We start from the raw sequence: 19,289 nt of genomic DNA, 5'->3' as shown, positions 1-19,289 counted from the left end.
GAAGCATCCCTAACATAAGTGTCTAATTGCATATACACACAATTTTCGCCAAAACATTAAGTTTTAGTAGTTGTGAGATCTTTTTTTTTCTTCTCATTGTATGCATATGATCTGAACATATAAAATCTTCAAATAAATCTTCAAATTATATTACATGCAGTAGCGTAACCGGATTTATTTATTTATTTATTTATTTATTTACAACAGGCGTAACCAGAAATTTACAATAAGGGGATCAAGATCAAATATATACAAAGTTTTTATTTATTTTGTCTAGAAACAATTTTAATTCTTTCATTACACAACTTATAAAATTTTGAATACTAAGCTATAATTTATCCTAACATATATAATTGCTATTTTTCTAGAAAATAATAGATTTTTTAAGAAAACTTTTTTTAAAAAGTTGTAAAATACGTATTACTGTACATATTAAGATCCCCAATATCATGGTTTAATTTCTTAAACTAGCTTAGCTACAATGTACTCCCTTCGTTTTTAAATATTTGCTCCATTTCTCCATGCGCGGAGTTTTAGGAGAAATTGTAGAAAGTAATAAAAATATGGAGGTAGTGGAGTAGTTGGAAAAATAAAAAATTATAAAAAGCAAAAGTAGTGGAAGAATAGGAGGAAAGAGAGTATTATGTTGGGTCCACCAAGTATGGGAAATGAATTAAATATTATAAAAGCTTTTCAAAAAAGGAAATGGAGCAAGTATTTAAAAACGGCCGAAAAAGAAAAGTAGAGCAAGTATTTAAAAACGGAGAGAGTATAAGTTGTTTCTACATGCATAATAAATTTTAATTGAATCATATGGGGGTCATGGCCTATCCCTACCCCCTTGATTCAACCCCTAATTATACGAACAAAAAGGATTACATTTAGTTTTCTTACCATACATATATTTTGTTTTGTTTTTATTTGTTTATTTTGAATAAATATTACTCCCTCCGTTTCACTTTGTTAGTCTCATATAGAATCAATCACAAAAAAATAAGAGAATGAATAATATTTGGAATCTTACATTTTAGTACAAAAATTGCTTAATTAGTTCTATCTTATTAAATGTTGTGATTTTTTTTATTTGGAAAGCATCAATTACAATGCTTGTTTAATGGGATTGATGACCAATCAGAATATTTAATTACTGCCATGTCATCAATTCACTAATGGGATTAGAAATTATAAGACTAAATTAGGAAAATAAAATAAAATTTAAAAAGGAATAGATTCAATATGAATAGATCATTTTAAAACGCCTAAAATAGTATATGGGACTAATATTATGAAACGGAGTACATGACTCTAAAATTAAAAAAGAAAAAAGGAAAAAAAAAAGACTATACACATGCAAAACTTATCCCTACCAAAATTCTTTTATCCTTTGTACGTACGAGTACATAGTTATTTGTACTTTCATATTCACTCTTTTTTCCAAGTGATATTCTAGCACTTTTCTCACATGCTGAGATATATTGTGATTTATACGACAATATATTATGGAGTATACAACAGCATTATATTATTTTATACTACGTGTAACTTAAAAAATTATGTCAAACCTTGATTCCAAAATATATATATATATATATATATATATATATATATATATATATATATATATATTGTCAAACTATAGTCAGCATTATATTATTTTATACTACGTGTAACTTAAAAAATTATGTCAAACCTTGATTCCAAAATATATATATATATATATATATATATATATATATATATATATATATTTTGTCAAACTATAGTGGGATGCAAAATGTGATCAGAAGGTCGATGTGTCACTCAACCAGAAAAATGGATGGAGTAAAAACCAAAAGATCAAATCAAGATGAATTAATGTACATAAAGACTTATGTTTGAAAGCAACTTAATGGAAGCAATAAGTTGAACTATACTCTTCTTAAGTTCTTAGTCCTTAAGGATTGTCTATAAGAGTATATTATTTTGAAGTGTCCCTTTACATATTCTCATACTCATTTTGGCATGGTATCTTGTGATTGTTCTTTAAGGCACTTTATTTTTTCTCCGTTTCAAATTAAATGACACACTTTTTATTTTTGGTCGCTCCATTCTAAGCTAAAAAGAACTAAAGAACCACTAATATTTTACTATGGCGAAATTCAATTTTACATCGATTTTATGTGAATTTTTGTTTTAGACAGCCTCAAGGAGATTACATTGATCTGATAAACAAAAATACAGACGATGGTACAACACAGATCGAGGAAGAAGAAGTTGGCGCATCTTGAGGCTGACATACCTTTTGATTATTTTTTAAAAATAAAACCTTTTAATTATTTTTGAATAATAGAGTTTTTAGGGAATGATAATTTAAAACAAAACAAAATCGGAATTTTGAGGTGGGAAAGAGGAGGGGGTGTTCCTCCCTTGCCAATCCCCACTACCAAAAACTCATCCCCTCCCCTCTCCTAACCTCAAAACCCACCGAATAACTAATTTTGCCTTGTTTAAAATTAACACCCCTAAAGATTGTATTATTCAAAATTAATCAAAAGATTGTATTATTAAAAAAAAAAAAAAAAATGGGTCAAACGTTGTATTATTTTTGGCAATTTTTCCTTAACTTTCTATCATTTTATGAACAAAAGACTATCCCACCACTTTACTTTATACTTACTTCAATCCTTATTTGCTCATTTCTTGATTATAGTTAAAAATTTCTTCTCATTTGAAATTTCTGATATATATATAGTTAGAATAATTCCCATCAATTTCCTATATACGAGTATAATTTAGTGAGTGTGCCAAATTGTATATATCACTACTTTTTTCATACAATTTTTAAAATAATTTTCCCATTAATAATTTTTCCATAAAAAAAAATCAATTTTTTGTAAAATTTTCTTCTCTTTTCTCGATCTCCACATTAATCACATTGTTATTCTTTTCTTTCTTATTTTCATTTTGTTTCAAAAAGCGGGAATATTAAGGTAAAGATTAAAGGCAATCAAAAAAGTAGAGTATTAATCAAAATGGATAGAGTATTAATTATGTTGGTTATTACAAAAACGTGTAGAGTATTAGTCAATCTTTTAGATTTTTTTTGCTATTTTTTGAAAGACAATAGGAAATTCATTACACTCATATTTGGCAAATTCACCTCTAAAAAAAAAAAAGAAAAAAAAGGGGGGTTATCACTAAAAGCCAAAAGTGGTTAAAAATAGAATCTGCTTCTTCAGAGTCTAAATACAGTTATACATACACTGCATTTCATTCCCTCCTTCTGCTAAGCTCTCAAACCTCTTATCAATGGCGTTTACTCTCACAACTTTCTCTCTCTTAAAACCATCCCATTAAAACCCTTCAATCTTTTCTCACAACTTTTGTCATCTTCACTCCTATATTTTTCTCCCAAAATTTGAACACCCAGAAACTTGAAACATCCCAAAATTTCCTTCATTTTTGCAATTTCCTGGAATTATTCTGGGTTATTCGTTGGGTTCTTGCTGTTCTTTACAAATTTTTGAGCTTGAAAGCTCCAATTTTCTCAGAATTCTGCTCACATTGAGTTTGAATTCATACCCATTTTCCCCCTTCCCCTGTTTTTCAAAAATTTTCTATTAATGGAAGCTGAAAACCATGGAAGTAAGAGATCTAGGGTTTCATTGTCCCGAGAATTCCCGCCACAATTTGGGATTTCAAACTCACCCTTTATGGAATTTCCAACTGTGAAGAGAGTTCATCATTATACTAGAGAATTTCCACCTGGGTGTGGCTCAAATTCCCCAAAAATCAATCAAAAACCCTCTGAAAAACCTACTGAAAGTGAGAAAATTCCTGGGTTTTGCAGTAATTCCACTGCTTGGAGACGCTCTGTGCCTGCTGTGAGAAGTAAGCAACCAATGGATGATGGAATTCCTGTGAAAATTCCTGAGAATGTGAAGGGAAAAGCATTGCCGGGTTCGGGTTTCGATGCAGTTACTGAGAGAAGAGCAGGAGAGAAGAAGAAGGAGAAGGTGGATGAGACGAAGAAACCCCAGAACATTTCTAGGGAAAGGAAGAAAGTGTTGGAAATGGTGGAATTGTTTAGGAAAAGGTGTAAGGAAATTTCAATGAGTGGAAGAGGAATTAGAAGGATTGATACAGTAGCTTGTGCAGAATTGAGAAAAGAAGGGAAGATTTCAAACCAATCTACATTGATGATTGGAGCTGTTCCTGGTGTAGAAGTGGGTGATAAATTTCATTACAGGGTTGAATTGGCCTTTGTAGGGCTGCATAAGCATTACGAGCGCGGTATCGATACAATGGAGTGGGGTGGAGGGAGATTGGCTACTTGTATTGTAGCTAGTGATCCCAATGCTCTGGTTTACATTGGGGAGGGAGGGGTTCTAAGGCGAAACGAGGCCGGGAAACCTCCTGATCAGGAGCTTAAGGGAGGCAATAAAGCTTTGTGGAATAATAAGGAAGAAAAGAAGCCGGTTAGGGTGGTCAGGGGGCTTACATTGGATAAAAGTTACGGTTAGGGTGGTCAGGGTTGTGCAAGGTCCTGCACCAAATTCATATATCAAACTACGTTCTTTAAGTCGATGCCCTGCTTTATTCTCCATAGTAGGTATTGCAGCAGATTTGCAGTCCTCTTTTTCATGATTTTCAGGTTATCCCTTCCTTCCCTAGTCTATTTTACCTTCTTGTAATTAGCAGGAAAGTGAGATGATGGTGTCATCTGATACTTCGTGCTCTTTATCCTGAGAAATTGAGGTTAGACTCCATCATTCTGAGCAAATAATTTTATAGTGTTATGTTGCATCTTCGCTATTTTATTTAGCTCTTGGCAGAACAGATACTGTGCTGTCTTTGTTGGATGCATCATTTTATAGTTCCTTGCATGCATCATGAATAAAACTTCACCAGTTCTATTCACATAGCATTTAGGCATTCTTAAATCTTAATACTCGAGGCCTTTTAATCACTACTTGATTAAGTTAAACTTCAGTTTTACTGTTGGAACTCTACTGAAGTCTGAAACCTTGTGTGAAGTCTCATACAAGACAATTATTGCTTTTGTTAACAAAATTCATTTCTGTAGAAATACTTATCTAGATCCATTATATCACCTGACAATATGAAGCTTCGGTTGTTAGAACTTGCTAAGGAATAAAAAGTTGCTTGGTGGCCAGGTTTCTAGATTCAGAGGGGTTGCTCCAAGAGGCAATGGAGAATGAAGTGTAAAAGCAGAAAGGAATTTGTCTTGGAACCTATAGAACCGAAGCCTATGCTGCTATCGCATATGATAAAGCCCCCATTAAAGCTTCATTGGCCATCAGAACTCAAACCAGGTTATGTGGTCTGTGGTGAAGGAAGTGGGCAGCAGAGTTCAGGAGATACTGGAATTAGGATAAATTAAAAGGAAAAACAAATGGGATATGCTGATAGTTTCAAACCCAAATGCAAACTGTTTGAAAAAAAAGAAATTTTCCATGGAAGAATTGGAGTTGTTAAGTTGGTAGGCTGGTTCAAGTACTCATTAATGTTGAAATTCATGTCAACCTGATGTGTTTTTTGCATGACTTCAACTCGGACTTGGTTGTAAAAGGCGATAGCCCATCAAATAACGTAGGAGATGCACTTGAGACAGTGATCAGTATTCGATATATTATTATCCTTGCCTTGATTTTAGTACATAATAAACGAACAAAAGAATTCTTATAGCTACAATATATAATATGGGGAACAAATAATATTCACCTGAAATATGTCTACACCCCTAGGAAGATGGCAACTACTTTAAATTTAGAGGGGACATCAGACATGGTTATTATACAGATTAGCCCATCCTAGGAAACATGCATTAGATGACAATTTTACAAAATAAGTACTTGTTCTTGTTATAATGGCGTATCACTATGGAGCCGAAGAGCACGTATTAGAACTTGTAAAGACCTGAAGGATCTGCATTTTGTACTATCCATGGATGTTCCAGAAGCTTGTGCAGTGGAAGACGGTCTGCTGAGTCTTTAACGAGCATCTGATATTTTAATGATGAAGGTCAGAACGATCATTTAGATATTGCAGGTTTGAAAAAAGAATTATCAGCATTCTAAAAAGATGTTTACCTTACTAATCAGGTCCTTTGCAGCTGATGATACAATGGGTTTGGGGGGAAACTTTAAATCAACTAGCACAATCCTGCAAAAAGACGTGTTCTTACTGATGTTAATGGAAGCTGATACAAGTTTACTTATTTCAAACAGACAACATACACGCAGTCAATGATTTCTCACCTCCTATATGTGTCTGAATGTTCCTTAGCCTCAAAGGGAGGGAAACCATATAGAAACTCGTAACAAAGGATGCCAAGGCTCCATATGTCAACACTTGCATCATGTTCTACGCTCTCAACTGTCAAGGCAAAAGGGGAGCACAAAATAAATCATGTCTAACCCAAAATAAACACTTAAAAAAATCTGCTGTAATAAAGATTGTTCACAGAATGCATACCCATTTCTGGAGGAAGATAGTCAAGTGTCCCACACATGGTCTTCCTGCGGTTGAATGTATGAACTGCCCAACCAAAGTCCGCTATCTTGAGTTCCCCCTGACAGAAAATAATTTTCAATATTAGCACAATCTTGCGGATATGGAAGCCTGAGGAAAACCAAAATGGAAGGCCTAGTTGTGCTTGTTACCTGTGCCCCTATAAGGAGGTTCTCTGGCTTGATATCTCTGTGAATCACATGTTTTCCGTGACAGTAAATAAGAGCCCTGGCTAATGATGCAATATACTGCAGACAAATGAAAAAGGTATAAAAGATACATGTTAGCACTCTTGACATGCTGAATGAAGTGGCTGTTAATATCAGTAGAAGTAAAATTGCTGTCCTCTGTCATACACCTATCTAAGGAACAAGCTTTGCAATTTTGCAAAAGATGTAAGAAAAAGCGTATTGAACTCAACTAAATTAACTTGAAAATTATGAACAATATATATGTTTGAGCTGGATTTGCTATCAGGTCATACATTTTGAAACCATTCCTACCAAAGTACCTCAAATTTTTTTTTTTGCTATGGGAGTAACTTACAGTTGCTGCTCGCTTTTCAGCGAAATACTTGCATTTCTGAAGCTCTTTGTACAGCTCTCCTTTCGGTGCATACTCAAGAATCAGATACACACGTTTCTGCATAGATAACATATCGAGTCATTTCACCTTTGTATGGAACAATCTCTCATCAGACATAGCCAACATCATTACATAAACATAAAGCAGTACCTGATCATAGAAATATCCATAGAGACGTAGTATGTTGGGATGGCGAAGATGGCTTTGAATTTCAACTTCTCGACGAATCTGGTGCTCAACTTGTGATTGTTTTAGCTGGCTCTTGAAAAGCACTTTCAATGCCACTATATGATTGCTCTGCTCCAATAATCAGCAAATTAGTAAAATTCTCAAAATCCCCCTTTAGGCCAAGATATTATCAAAGGGGTAATAAATAAGGGTGCACTTAATATCAATCACAGTGTACAAAAATGGAGGATAAGGCCACAAAATTAAATCAAACATAACAGTGCTAATGACAGGTATTGATAAAAGACTCAAATTTTGTGCCTTTTCAACTTGTGATGTCTTTACTAGCTAAAGATATACAAATCTCAAAGAAGCAAATCCTTGACAGTTTCAATACAATTCGATCGCGATGCAGTTGAGCAGCCGAGATTCGATTCGATATCATTCTTTACACACCATTGTGATGTGGCCGAGATTGAATACCATAGTTCAAAGCAATAGCTAATATAAAGTGAGGTGGATTTTCTTATATCATCATTTCTTGAAATTAGCTTATGTTAATTCATTGTTCACACATGTTTTGGATTAAGAATAGATCATCATATTTCAAGGTTAAATTAAGACTGTCCAATTATGCATATTCACAGTTTAGACATAAACAGAAACATTACAACTAAAACTTCCTACTTGAAAAAAAGGAGCAAGATTAAATGGCATACTCTCTTCTCTCTTGCCAAGTAGACATGACCAAACTTCCCTCGACCGAGTGGCTTTCCGATATCGAAATCGTTTAGTACCCACCGTTGCTTCTCCGCTGCAGGAACCTCTGCAGATGCCTGAATAAACTCACAAAAAGACAGACACTCAGCACCAAAAAAAAAAAAAAAAAAAAAAATCCAGATTTCCTAAACTAGGTATCAGTCAATTCATTATAAATCGACCAATCAAAGCTGAAATTAGCAAATCACAACGAAATCGAAATGAATATACGCATTTCAAAGAACAAGTGCAGATTTTCGCGCATTGCACAGAATCAAACGGTAAGATGAATTCGAACTCATAAGTTATAAAACTTCATTCTACGAATTCAACAAATACGACGAATTTCTAAAATTATCGCCATTTTTTATCCGATTTCTGGACTAAAGAATGAACAAATCGAAACAAAGAAACAAATTTAGCACCAGAAATTAGAAACTTTACATTTGAAGATTTAACATAAACTTCTACAAAACCCTAGCACCATCTCACGCGATTTAAAAATCCTAATTTCACAATTCAAGAACAAATTCAACCCTAACTTTATAATAATCCGAAAATTGAAAATTAAAATCTTTAACTCACCTTCTCCTCAGCCTGATTTTCCGCAGCAATCGCCATTGAAGAGAGAGAAATAAGAGAGAGAAAGTAGAGAGAGAAAGAAGAAAGAGAGAAAATGACAGTGGTGTTCAACGGTGGAGAGGGGAGGGAGGATTAGGGGTGGAAGAAATTGAATGATTTCTACAACGGTCGAATTTTTGGGGTGGACACGTGGACCAATCATAATTGTTCAACAATTCAAATTTTCTTTTTGTAACTTCTTTGTTCGATTTGATTAGGAGGAGCGTATTTGAGATTTGAGAATTGTTTTTTTTTTTTCGATCTAGCGTATTGTGGCCGTTGATTGTTAAGGTCGTACGGTTGTATTGACGGTGGAGATGGAGTTTGAGTAGGATTAAAGGAATTATTGACCAAATGTATGTGTATAATTGTTAATTAATTTATTAAAACCAAATCTTAGGCGAAATTTAACTTACTTTAAGTCATCTATGAATCTATGATTTTACAAGTACAAATTCTTTGTCCCCATTAATAATTTGTATAGTTAAAATCTTGAGAGATGATTTAACTAAATTAAACAAGATTTGGGGTTGTGTGTTGATTATCTAGTTTGTAGGAGAGATTGTTATATAATCTCGGGTGCATCGTACACCAACTTACTCAAGGTTAGTGTTTTTCTTCATTTGATGATTAAATGAAAAACAATCATCAAAATAAGAACAAATGCATATGGATAAACAGTATACCCAATGTATATAACAAATTCCAAGCTTGTAGCATTAAGGGCAATAGCAATGATTTGTATTAAAGTGTGCGTTTTTACAAGTTTGTGGAGAAACCTCTTAGGGGCCGTTTGGTTCGCAAACTGGTATGGGGTTGGAATCAGGAATGAAACCATAGTGGTATGGGTTTGGAACTTGATTATTAATACCATATGTTTGGTATAATCATGAAATGCAATGTTTTTATTTTATTTAAGCCTAAATGTATCGGAATGAGCCAAACCCACCCCCCCAAGGTTTCTAAACCCCATACCTTGGGGGTTTGAGGTATGGGTTTGAAACTCATAAAACAAACATAAGGTATGGGTTTAAACCATTCTAAACTCATACCTTATACCTTAATTATGTGAACTAAACACCCCCTTATTGTTGATAGGAGTGGGGAAAAATTTGGCTTTGTAAATGCAAGCCGGCTTTATATGTTGATAAATGGAGTTCAATTTGTTGAGCCCACTTCTTTCTTTTCTGGAAAATGAAGAATATACTATGTATTAGGAACTAAAAATAGAAAAAATAAATAAAAATTTAACATTAATTATATTGATTTGCATGTGATTTATCATACATTTCTAAATAAATATCAAATTAGGATATATTTTAAATGTTTACTCTTTATTAACATATAGAATTATCTTTTTTTGTAATAATTAATTTTTTTTTATTTTGATTATTTTAATGATTTCATTATATTACAAGTGGATTCCATATATAAACCTTTAAATGAGTTTCTCTATTGTTGATAATTTCATGAGCAGGATACATAATCCAATAAAAATGAAGAGAGTCAGATCTGGACATGCCGACATGAGTTGGCTAATTCAACACCCCTAATTATTAAATCATTAAATTTTTGTACTCCCTTGGTTTCATATTAGTCGCAACAAAGAAATATTATATGTCTCACAAATAATACCCCTTTGTTGGAACTTAGAAGTATATACTCCCTCCGTGTATTTTTTAAGTGTTACGGTTTGACCGGCACATAGTTTTAGGTAATTTAATCAACTAAAATAAAATAAGAGGTAAGTGGGGTAGTTAGAGTATTAAAAATTGTAAAAGAAAGATAGTGGGGTTAATAGTTTATTAAAATGTAATGAATGTGAGATGAGAAATATAATAATAAATAAATAAAAAAAGTAGTAGTAAGAGCTTGTTCTCATTGACTGAATTCAGCTGAACTGAACTGAGCTGAACTGAAATGAATATTTTATAAGAGAAGGAAATTAGGAGTTGAGTTGAACTGAACTGAACTGAATTTCAACGTAAGAGAACAGGCCCTAAGTTTGGGTGGGAACCATGAGAGGAGAAAGATATAATATTTTAATATAGCTTTTTGCCAAAAATGAAAGTGCAACACTTATTAAAATACGGTCAGATTTAATAAATATAACACCTAAAGAAACACGGAGAGAGTAACATATATTCGAACCCACAAAACCAAAAACACCAATATACAATTTTTAAAATTTTCATATTTTAATGGTGACACCAAAGGAAAAACCAAGTCCTCCTCCACGTGTCAAACTCACACAAAACCCCATGCATGCAAATAAACACTTGCCACCCTATTTCAAACCCTCATTTTAACCCTCTTCCACGTACACCCCCCTTCCCTTACAATATATCCCTCTTACACTCCCTCCCATCTTACACATTACACTCACCACATTTACAAAAATAAAAAAAAACACAACACATACCATTCAACAACATGCAAACAAACATGTCATCTTATGAACAACAAAGGCAACACCAACAACACCACCACCCAATTAGCCCAACCACCCGTCAAACCGTAAAGTTCCTAACCGCCTCAACCATCGGCACCGTCCTCTTAGTCCTATCCGGTCTAACCCTAACCGGTACCGTCTTAGCCCTAGTCTTAGCCACACCCGTCCTAGTCCTCTTTAGTCCTATCCTTGTTCCTGCCCTAATAACAATCTTTTTAATTGCATCTGGCTTCGTGTTCTCGGGTGGGTGCGGTGTTGCGGCCCTATCGGCTTTGTCGTGGATATATCAGTATACGACCGGGAAGCACCCGCCCGGTGCTGATAAATTGGATAGTGCTAGGATGAGGATTGGTAACGCGGCTTGGGAGGTTAAGGAAAAGGCTAAGGAGAATTTGCAATATGTACAACATAAGGCTCAAGAGGCTACTACTACTAGTAGTACTACTGATCATAACACTTATCATACTAGTCAAGCTCAAACTTCTTAGTATTTTGTAGGGTTTTATTTTTGCACCACTTTTTTTTTTCGTGTTGTTTTTGTTTTGATTTAATTAGTGTTTTTATTTTGGTTGTAGAAGTACTTTTGTTTTTGGGTGGGAAGGCAATTTAAAGCTGTATTTGCCATGTGATGAGATAAGTGTATGGATAGGAAATGATAAGTGCATTTTATTTTTTAAGTATGTTCCAAGTATTTTAATTAATTTGCAAAAAAAATGTGTTTTTTCATGCTAATTGTCGATGCATTATATATTTTACTACAATAAAATATACTCTCCCAGCTTCTATTTGATAGTCACTTTTAGGCAATTTTCACGGGAATTAATAAATATGAATAAAATATAGTAAAAGTATATTGAAAAAGTAAATTTATATCAGGAATGGAAAAAGTAAATTTATATCAGGAATGGAAAAAGAGTAGGGAGAAAAAGTGATTAAAGTACTATATGGAAAAGCAAAATTTACATAAGAAAGTTATTTTGCAAATTGGAGAGAATTTTAGTAACAAAATTAATATTAATGGTACTTAAAAAAACAAATATGACTAATAAAAATGGACTAATAAAAATGGAATAAGTGATAGTGATGGGCCTCAAAAAATCTTTTAGTAAATTAATAGTGATGGGCCTCAAAAAAGTAAAATAATAGTGACAAATAATTTTTATTTGAGTATAATAATACTGACAATTAATTATGTTGCATTAATTAAATACAAATATAAAATTATAGAAGTGTTGATTTGATTGGCTTCAAAAAAAAAAAAGAAGTGTTGATTTGAGAAATACTCGTATGTTATTGTTAAAATTTATTCTACTATAACTTTCAACAAATCCGTTGTAGTCTAGTTGGTCAGGATACTCGGCTCTCACCCGAGAGACCCGGGTTCAAGTCCCGGCAACGGAACCTTTTTTTTTTAAAAAAATCCATTTCAGTAAAAATGAGTAAACTTCAATGAAATAAATGGGGCCTTTTAGAAGCCTGATGACCTTTTAAATTTGAATGATCATATGCTTGTGTGTAAGATGGGAGGAGTTGATAATTTTTTATTTTTATTTTTTATTTTTAATAGTAAGGAGAAGGATTTTGATCGAACCTCAACCCTAATGGTTTTTTTGGTCCGAAATATGCGGGTCAGACATCTTTAAGAGTGGGGGGGGAAAGGTAAGGGATCTCCATCCTCAAAGTGCCTTTAGCGAGGGTTGAACCCCCAACCTTAAGGTCGGAAGGTACAATTCTTTTCACTAAACCAAACCTAGCTCGGTAGTTGAGAGGCAATAGTTGTGGAACATCATTTCACCAATTGGATTATTGATCAATTAAAGTATTACATGAAAAGTTGAATGCCATAGCCGGTGTAAGTTGTGTAACCATACAAGACATGAAGATTGATTACAGCCCATATAAAACTTTAAAATTACAATAATGTGTACAAATATTCAGCAATAATATGATATGGATGAACGCAACAACATAATGTTTCGATTTAGAATCCTTAATCAGCGTGTCACATATCGGCATAATCATTCACGTATTCCTTGTATCATATACTACCTTGTATCATATCGGCAACGGAACTTTTTTTTAAAAAAAAAATTCATTTCAGTAAAAATGAGTAAACTTCAATGAAATAAACGGGGCCTTTTAGAAGCCTGATGACCTTTTAAATTTGAATGATCATATGCTTGTGTGTAAGATGGGAGGAGTTGATAATTTTTTATTTTTATTTTTTATTTTTAATAGTAAGGAGAAGGATTCTGATCGAACCTCAACCCTAATGGTTTTTTTGGTCCGAAATTTGCGGGTCAGACATCTTTAAGAGTGAGGGGGGGAAAGGTAAGGGATCTCCATCCTCAAAGTGTCTTTAGCGAGGGTTGAACCCCCAACCTTAAGGTCGGAAGGTACAATTCTTTCCACTAAACCAAACCTAGCTCGGTAGTTGAGAGGCAATAGTTGTGGAACATCATTTCACCAATTGGATTATTGATCAATTAAAGTATTACATGAAAAGTTGAATGCCATAGCCGGTGTAAGTTGTGTAACCATACAAGACATGAAGATTGATTACAGCCCATATAAAACTTTAAAATTACAATAACGTGTACAAATATTCAGCAATAATATGATATGGATGAACGCAACAACATAATGTTTCGATGTAGAATCCTTAATCAGCGTGTCACATATCGGCATAATCATTCACGTATTCCTTGTATCATATACTACCTTCGGTCCAAATTAGTTGCAACTATTTCCTTTTTGGGCCGGTCCACATTACTTGCAACTTTCTCAAATTTTTCCTTATTTAATAAGTTTTTTTAGGTAAAATTACAATCTTACCCTTACTTATTTTTATAACCTATGTTATTATACTACTAACCTAATACAATTACACTACCTAACTCACCAATTAGATTAATCATTCCCACCAAAAAAAAACCCCAACTCTTTAAATTCTACATCACCCCAACCAACTCAATTGAATGCTACAACATTCAATTGATCAGATGAATATGGTTGGTTGCATTTATTCTGGAGATTTCTCCATATTATATTAGCCCCCCCAAAACCCTAGTTCATTTTTTTTCTCACTCCTCACTCTTCGCCATTTTGGATCTCCTCTCTCTCTCTCTAACTCTGTCACTGTTGTTGCGATCTGGGTTTTCTCCTTCCTTCTTCTGTTTTGTTCTTCTACTTCTTGAGTCCCACTATGTCTAGTTCAAAGGACAAAGAACTCGATCTTCTTTGCCATGAGACCCTTGAATCAAATGCATCTAAGCGCCGATCTGGGCGTATTACCTATAAGCCGCAGCGAGGAACGGGAAACATGAAACCCGTTCGACGTGCTTCAGTGATTGCTAGGAGGAAGATCCGTGGTGCAAAACTTGCTGAGTTGAGCGATGAGGAGGAGAAGCCTCAGGAAGTGGTCCCTGTGGCTATGACCGCTGTTGAACCACCACTTGAGGTGGTTCCAATTGCTGAGGTTCATCTTGTTACTGCTGCTGTAGATGTTGAGGGTGAGGTCTCCGCTGTTGGATCTGCTACTAGGGAGTCAAACCCAGTAGACCTGGAGGTTTCTGAGGTGGCTAAGCCACTTGAGTCCCACAACGCCGATGAAGGGCCTTCTAACGGAGCTAAGAGGATCAAATCTGGTCCACTTGGAGGGATGTCGAGGGAAGAGGTGATTGAGGCGTACCTGCAGATCAACTACCCTCAGTTCAACCCTCCTGCTAACTGAATGCTCAGTGTAAACTCTATAAACCCTAGTTTCTTTTGGATTTCATTTCGATTATGTTTGCTTTCGTAGGATGTTGATTGTCTTGCTTTTATCTTCGATCATATTTTGTGTGTGCTACATGTTGTACAAATTATTGTTGTATTTTGTTGTGTATTTTCTGTATTTATAACCTGTTGTTTGGTTACTTGGGTTATGAACTGTATAATATTCTGTGGAATATGTTGGTTGTGAGTTGTTGGTGGCCTTTGTTCTCTTGTTTTTGCTCTGTCTTGTGTGCTGGTATGGTTGTGCTTTGCCTTGTGACTACTGTGGTACTAAGGTTGTCCTAGGTTGCTATTGGTTGTGTTTATGCTAGGGTTGTGCATTAGGTTGTTATTGGTTGTACTTGTGTTAGTTGGACCATGTGAAATGTTTAATTCTTAACACAACACTTCTGAGTCCCCTGGTTGATCATATATGCATTTACTAGATGGCCTTCCTAAGCATTTGAGTCCCTAAAATGCAATGAGTCCCCCCAACTGTAAATGCATACCTTGTTTATTTTCCAAATGATGATGGGACTCACCTGATAGCTACTTGGGTGGTGTGGATGCTCCTGTAATCTCTTTATGAGGTTTTGTTGAGGTATCAACACTCACTAAAGCTTTGACTGAAAAAACACCCATTCTGATGGAAACATTAGTTACAAAACATTTCATTGTGTGGGCTGATTACATATTTCACTAAACAAAAGATTAACACTAAAAAGTTTACATGACTGCCTAATAATTGTGTACCATGTATTTACCAAAAGGACACATAACCTAGGCATAAACTCACTCAAAAAGTTGTTAGAATATTAAAAGGTTAAGTGTGGCAGTCATGTGTTGAGTCCCTATTCCATTTGCATTGTTCTCTTCATTTTCTTCAGTCTGCATCCACTTCCATGTGTCCTTGATCATCACCAATTACTGTCACTGAATCTAAATAATGAACAACTTCACCGATGAGATTCCTGTCAACTTCTAGTAACTGTGGTAGTAGACCTTGACTGTCCAAACTTCTCTTTTTCATGTGTGGGGGAGCTGAGAGAAGTTGTTCCCACCTTGCTTCTCTAGTATCTTAATGAAGCATGATTGGAGTGTGATCCATGTGCACTTGTTCAACACTGGATCAAACTCTTCAAAAGCTTTAGCAACTTCCTTTATGAGCTCATCTAGATTCATTGGGAATGATTGGTATTGTAGTGATTGAATGACACTAAACAAACCTAAATCTAAAACATTTGTTTCTGGTGATTGAGCTGGTTGGAAAATGAATTGGATGTTGAATCCATGTGCATGACAAGCTGCCTGAAATTCTTCATCTTTAGGAACTTAATGAGGTCTTGTATTATCCCATTGAATGAATATGTCCTTAGGTAGCTGTTCTGGCCACTTTTCATAGATAGTTGGAATCACATGTGTCATTAGCATGTCCCTAATGCAGTCTTTTGTGACACTTTGAAGTGCCTTTGTCTCTAGAGTCCCTGCATCTCTGTTTTTGCTTTTCTTCTTGGCCATTTCATACTTGACAAAAGGAAATAGACCATATTTCCCATCATGTACCATGTTGTTTTGCTCATCAAACAAGGGTTTCCCAATCATTCCCATGAACATTGCTTTAATCTTGAATCTCCTTGATTGTTGTGCCCTGTATGGATCTTCCTCTATAGGCAACAAATAAAAAGTTCTTGTCTCTGGATTAATGTATAACCATTTTTCATCTAGATGTATCCACTGTTGCATATCTCTGAATTTTGGGTTCCCTTCTATTGGAATGCGATCTATGTGACTTAGGACCCATTTCAGTCTTGCCACTTTGTGCTTCTCTGTTAGAGCTGGATAATTTGTGCTGGTGTGTGTTCCTAGCCTGCCTTGTTGCCTCAGTCTATGAAGTGTTGTCTTTGGTATTTTGAGGGCAGCATCATAACCTCTCTCTGTCCCTCTCTTGTACAATGGTACTGATGTTAGAAATTCATCTGTGTACACTTTTGGTTTGGGTCCTGTTCTGCCTAATTTTTTGGTATTAACATCAACAACAATACCTTCAGCTAGAGATTGTTTGATTTCCTTGAACCACCTTGTTGTTGTTGATTTGTGCACTGAATGTTTTCTAGCCAAATTGGTTAAGAAGCCTCTTGGCAGTGAGTCCCCCTCCATGTGCAACATAATCTCATCAACAAGTGCTCTTTTCTCATCTACATTCATTTCTCTGCTTGCTCTCACATGTTGTTGTGCTTCTTCATTGTTTGCATCATCATCTGCATCATATCCATCATCATTGGCTTCCTGTTCTTGATCTTGTTCATCATCTGAATCATACAACCATGGATATTCTTCTTCAATTTCTGCATCTTCTATGAATTCATCATCCAATGCTTGTTGATGCTGAATGTACTCATCCATAAGTTCATCTATGAACTCCGCCATGAGTCCCTCCAATTTTTATTTTTCAGGGTGGCTTTTTGGTGATGAAGTGGCGGCTGGTTGTTTTTTGTCGGTCTTCAACGGAGCCTATTCTTGTAAATAAAGAAGCCGCATATATTAACACAACTTTAGGAATTAGGAATATGATAATCTAGATTTAGATGAATGTAATTTCATAGGTGTAGGGAATAAATTTCAAGCGTTAACCCCTAGCTTGAACCCCACTGTGATCATACACTAAAGTACGGTGGCGTCCAAAAAGGAAAGAAGATAGAGCAAAAGAGTTGCCAACAAGTTTTAGGAACTTGTAAACCGTTCACAAGGTGAAGGTTACACCCCTTAACGATCCAAGAGATCGTCAACTCCATAAGGTCTAGAACCAAATAAGGGTTCGGGGATGAAGGTACAAATCCAACCTAAAAGAGATTGAACCTGCCCTAATAATAGGCCTCTACTTTATTCTGATCGTATTCATGTGCGCTTTCTGGCTAACATGCAATCAATAGGATTAACCCTAAACCTGTTTATCTATGTTGGTTGAATATAATGCACAAATAAACTATTATTGGCGATCACTTGAATTATAATCACATTAACCCTAAACAAGATTATTAATTATCTTATCAAGCGTGATTACAAGTACAAATTCCCTTTAAACATGCATAAAAGGCATGATCAAGCAATAAAAATAAATATCAAGCAACATAATAGATAATCAAAATAATAAAATTATAATCATAACAATCATAATAATCATCATTATAAAATTATAATCATAATCATAATCAAAACAATAATAATCATAAATAAAACAATCATCATCAAAATAATAATAATATTCATAATCATCATTAGTTATAACAATTATAATCATAATCATGTTCATGTTAATATTAAAGCATAATAATAACAAGATCCTAGGCATGATACTAACAAGATTAATAACAAACCCTAGTGTTTTGGGTGTTTTTGTCCCTTGGGAGAGTTACGTCACGAAGCCTGATCCGGAGGAGCTGTACCTGCAAAATAACGGAGACACCGGTTGGGTGGTGCTCCGCCTCCGACGCACAAGTTAGTAACTTGAACGAGAATAGAGAGAACGGAAATTTAGGTGGGTATCTGCTTGGATTCCAAGCTCAGGTCTTTCTCTGATGTGAGAGAATGCAGGTATAATAAATGATTCAATGTGTCCCCCAAAGTGGGGAAATATCTCCCTATTTATAGGGTCCTTGGAGAGCGTGCCCTTAGTTAGGTCACTTGACCTAACTTTCGATGGGTTGCGCCGTAAAACGGCGCTTCTAGGGATTTGGGCCTTTGAAGGCCGCCATTTCAGAAATGTATATGAGGACGCCAAGTGTCAAGAGGATGTTTAGCCGCGTGGGCCATCCTGAGCTCGACATGTGGCTTCCTCTCATTGGTCCACGTGTCTAGGGTATTTTACCCTAAACATTTGCCCCTCACAGGTCGCGCGTGCATATCACGTGGGGCCTGTGACACGTGTCCACCTTTCATAGGTGAACAGTAACGGGTAAAATTTTTGAATTTCAAATCAAAGATTTCCCCCCATTTTCACTTTCTATAAATAGAAAGTTACCTCCCCCTTTTTCTCACCTTACGTTCACATTTGACTTTTTAGAGAGAGAAAAAGAGAGATTCTAGAGAGAAGTTCTCTGCTTCCGTCTGTGTCACAGCAAGTTCAGACTTCCAAGTGCTAGCAGTTCAATACCCGGTTTACCGGCTGTAGCGGTTTTCAGATTTTTTCAGAGAAAAAGCGAGGTAACCGCCTGTACCATTTTAGCTTTCCTCCCTTTCAATTTGTATACCATTTTTTCTCCGCCTGTATACCTAGCTTTTTAGAGAATATAAATGAGTTCCCAATCCACTCACTCGGCACTGCCTAGGACACTCAGCCGATCCCCCGGAACGGCTGAGTCTAGAACAGGGTGTGCCTCTTCTGGACTGTCGGAACCAATATGCTCATCTCCGAATTCCTCCCTCTCTGTGTCTGTGC

The 19,289-nt window shown here is 35.2% G+C and overlaps 3 protein-coding genes and 1 non-coding gene across 4 annotated transcripts; 3 read left to right on the top strand and 1 right to left on the bottom strand.

Annotated features, from left to right (window-relative positions):
* The first annotated feature begins 3,602 nt into the window (after window positions 1-3,602).
* Window positions 3,603-4,502, top strand: LOC110705838 (histone-lysine N-methyltransferase, H3 lysine-9 specific SUVH6-like). Its single transcript, XM_021883769.1, has one exon. It carries the CDS (start codon window positions 3,603-3,605, stop codon window positions 4,500-4,502), a length of 900 nt encoding a protein of 299 aa, XP_021739461.1.
* Window positions 4,503-5,605: 1,103 nt separating this feature from the next.
* On the bottom strand, window positions 5,606-9,113 carry LOC110705515 (serine/threonine-protein kinase Aurora-2). Its single transcript, XM_021883401.1, has 9 exons — window positions 8,611-9,113; window positions 7,986-8,102; window positions 7,249-7,395; window positions 7,060-7,155; window positions 6,666-6,761; window positions 6,478-6,574; window positions 6,261-6,378; window positions 6,093-6,165; window positions 5,606-6,004 (listed from the first exon to the last, which is right to left on the bottom strand). Exons 1-9 carry the CDS (start codon window positions 8,644-8,646, stop codon window positions 5,903-5,905), a joined length of 882 nt encoding a protein of 293 aa, XP_021739093.1. The 5' UTR covers window positions 8,647-9,113; the 3' UTR covers window positions 5,606-5,902.
* A 1,830-nt stretch (window positions 9,114-10,943) lies between these two features.
* Window positions 10,944-11,767, top strand: LOC110705301 (oleosin 16 kDa). The gene has a single exon (XM_021883138.1). It carries the CDS (start codon window positions 11,080-11,082, stop codon window positions 11,584-11,586), a length of 507 nt encoding a protein of 168 aa, XP_021738830.1. The 5' UTR covers window positions 10,944-11,079; the 3' UTR covers window positions 11,587-11,767.
* Window positions 11,768-12,426: 659 nt separating this feature from the next.
* Window positions 12,427-12,499, top strand: TRNAE-CUC. The gene has a single exon. It is a non-coding gene; the product is annotated as a tRNA-Glu (tRNA).
* The last annotated feature ends 6,790 nt before the right edge of the window (window positions 12,500-19,289 follow it).

Source organism: Chenopodium quinoa, unplaced genomic scaffold (assembly GCF_001683475.1).
Source record: "Chenopodium quinoa cultivar QQ74 unplaced genomic scaffold, ASM168347v1, whole genome shotgun sequence".
NCBI classification, from domain to species: Eukaryota; Viridiplantae; Streptophyta; class Magnoliopsida; order Caryophyllales; family Amaranthaceae; genus Chenopodium; species Chenopodium quinoa.
This window is presented reverse-complemented; position numbering and strand designations above follow the sequence as displayed.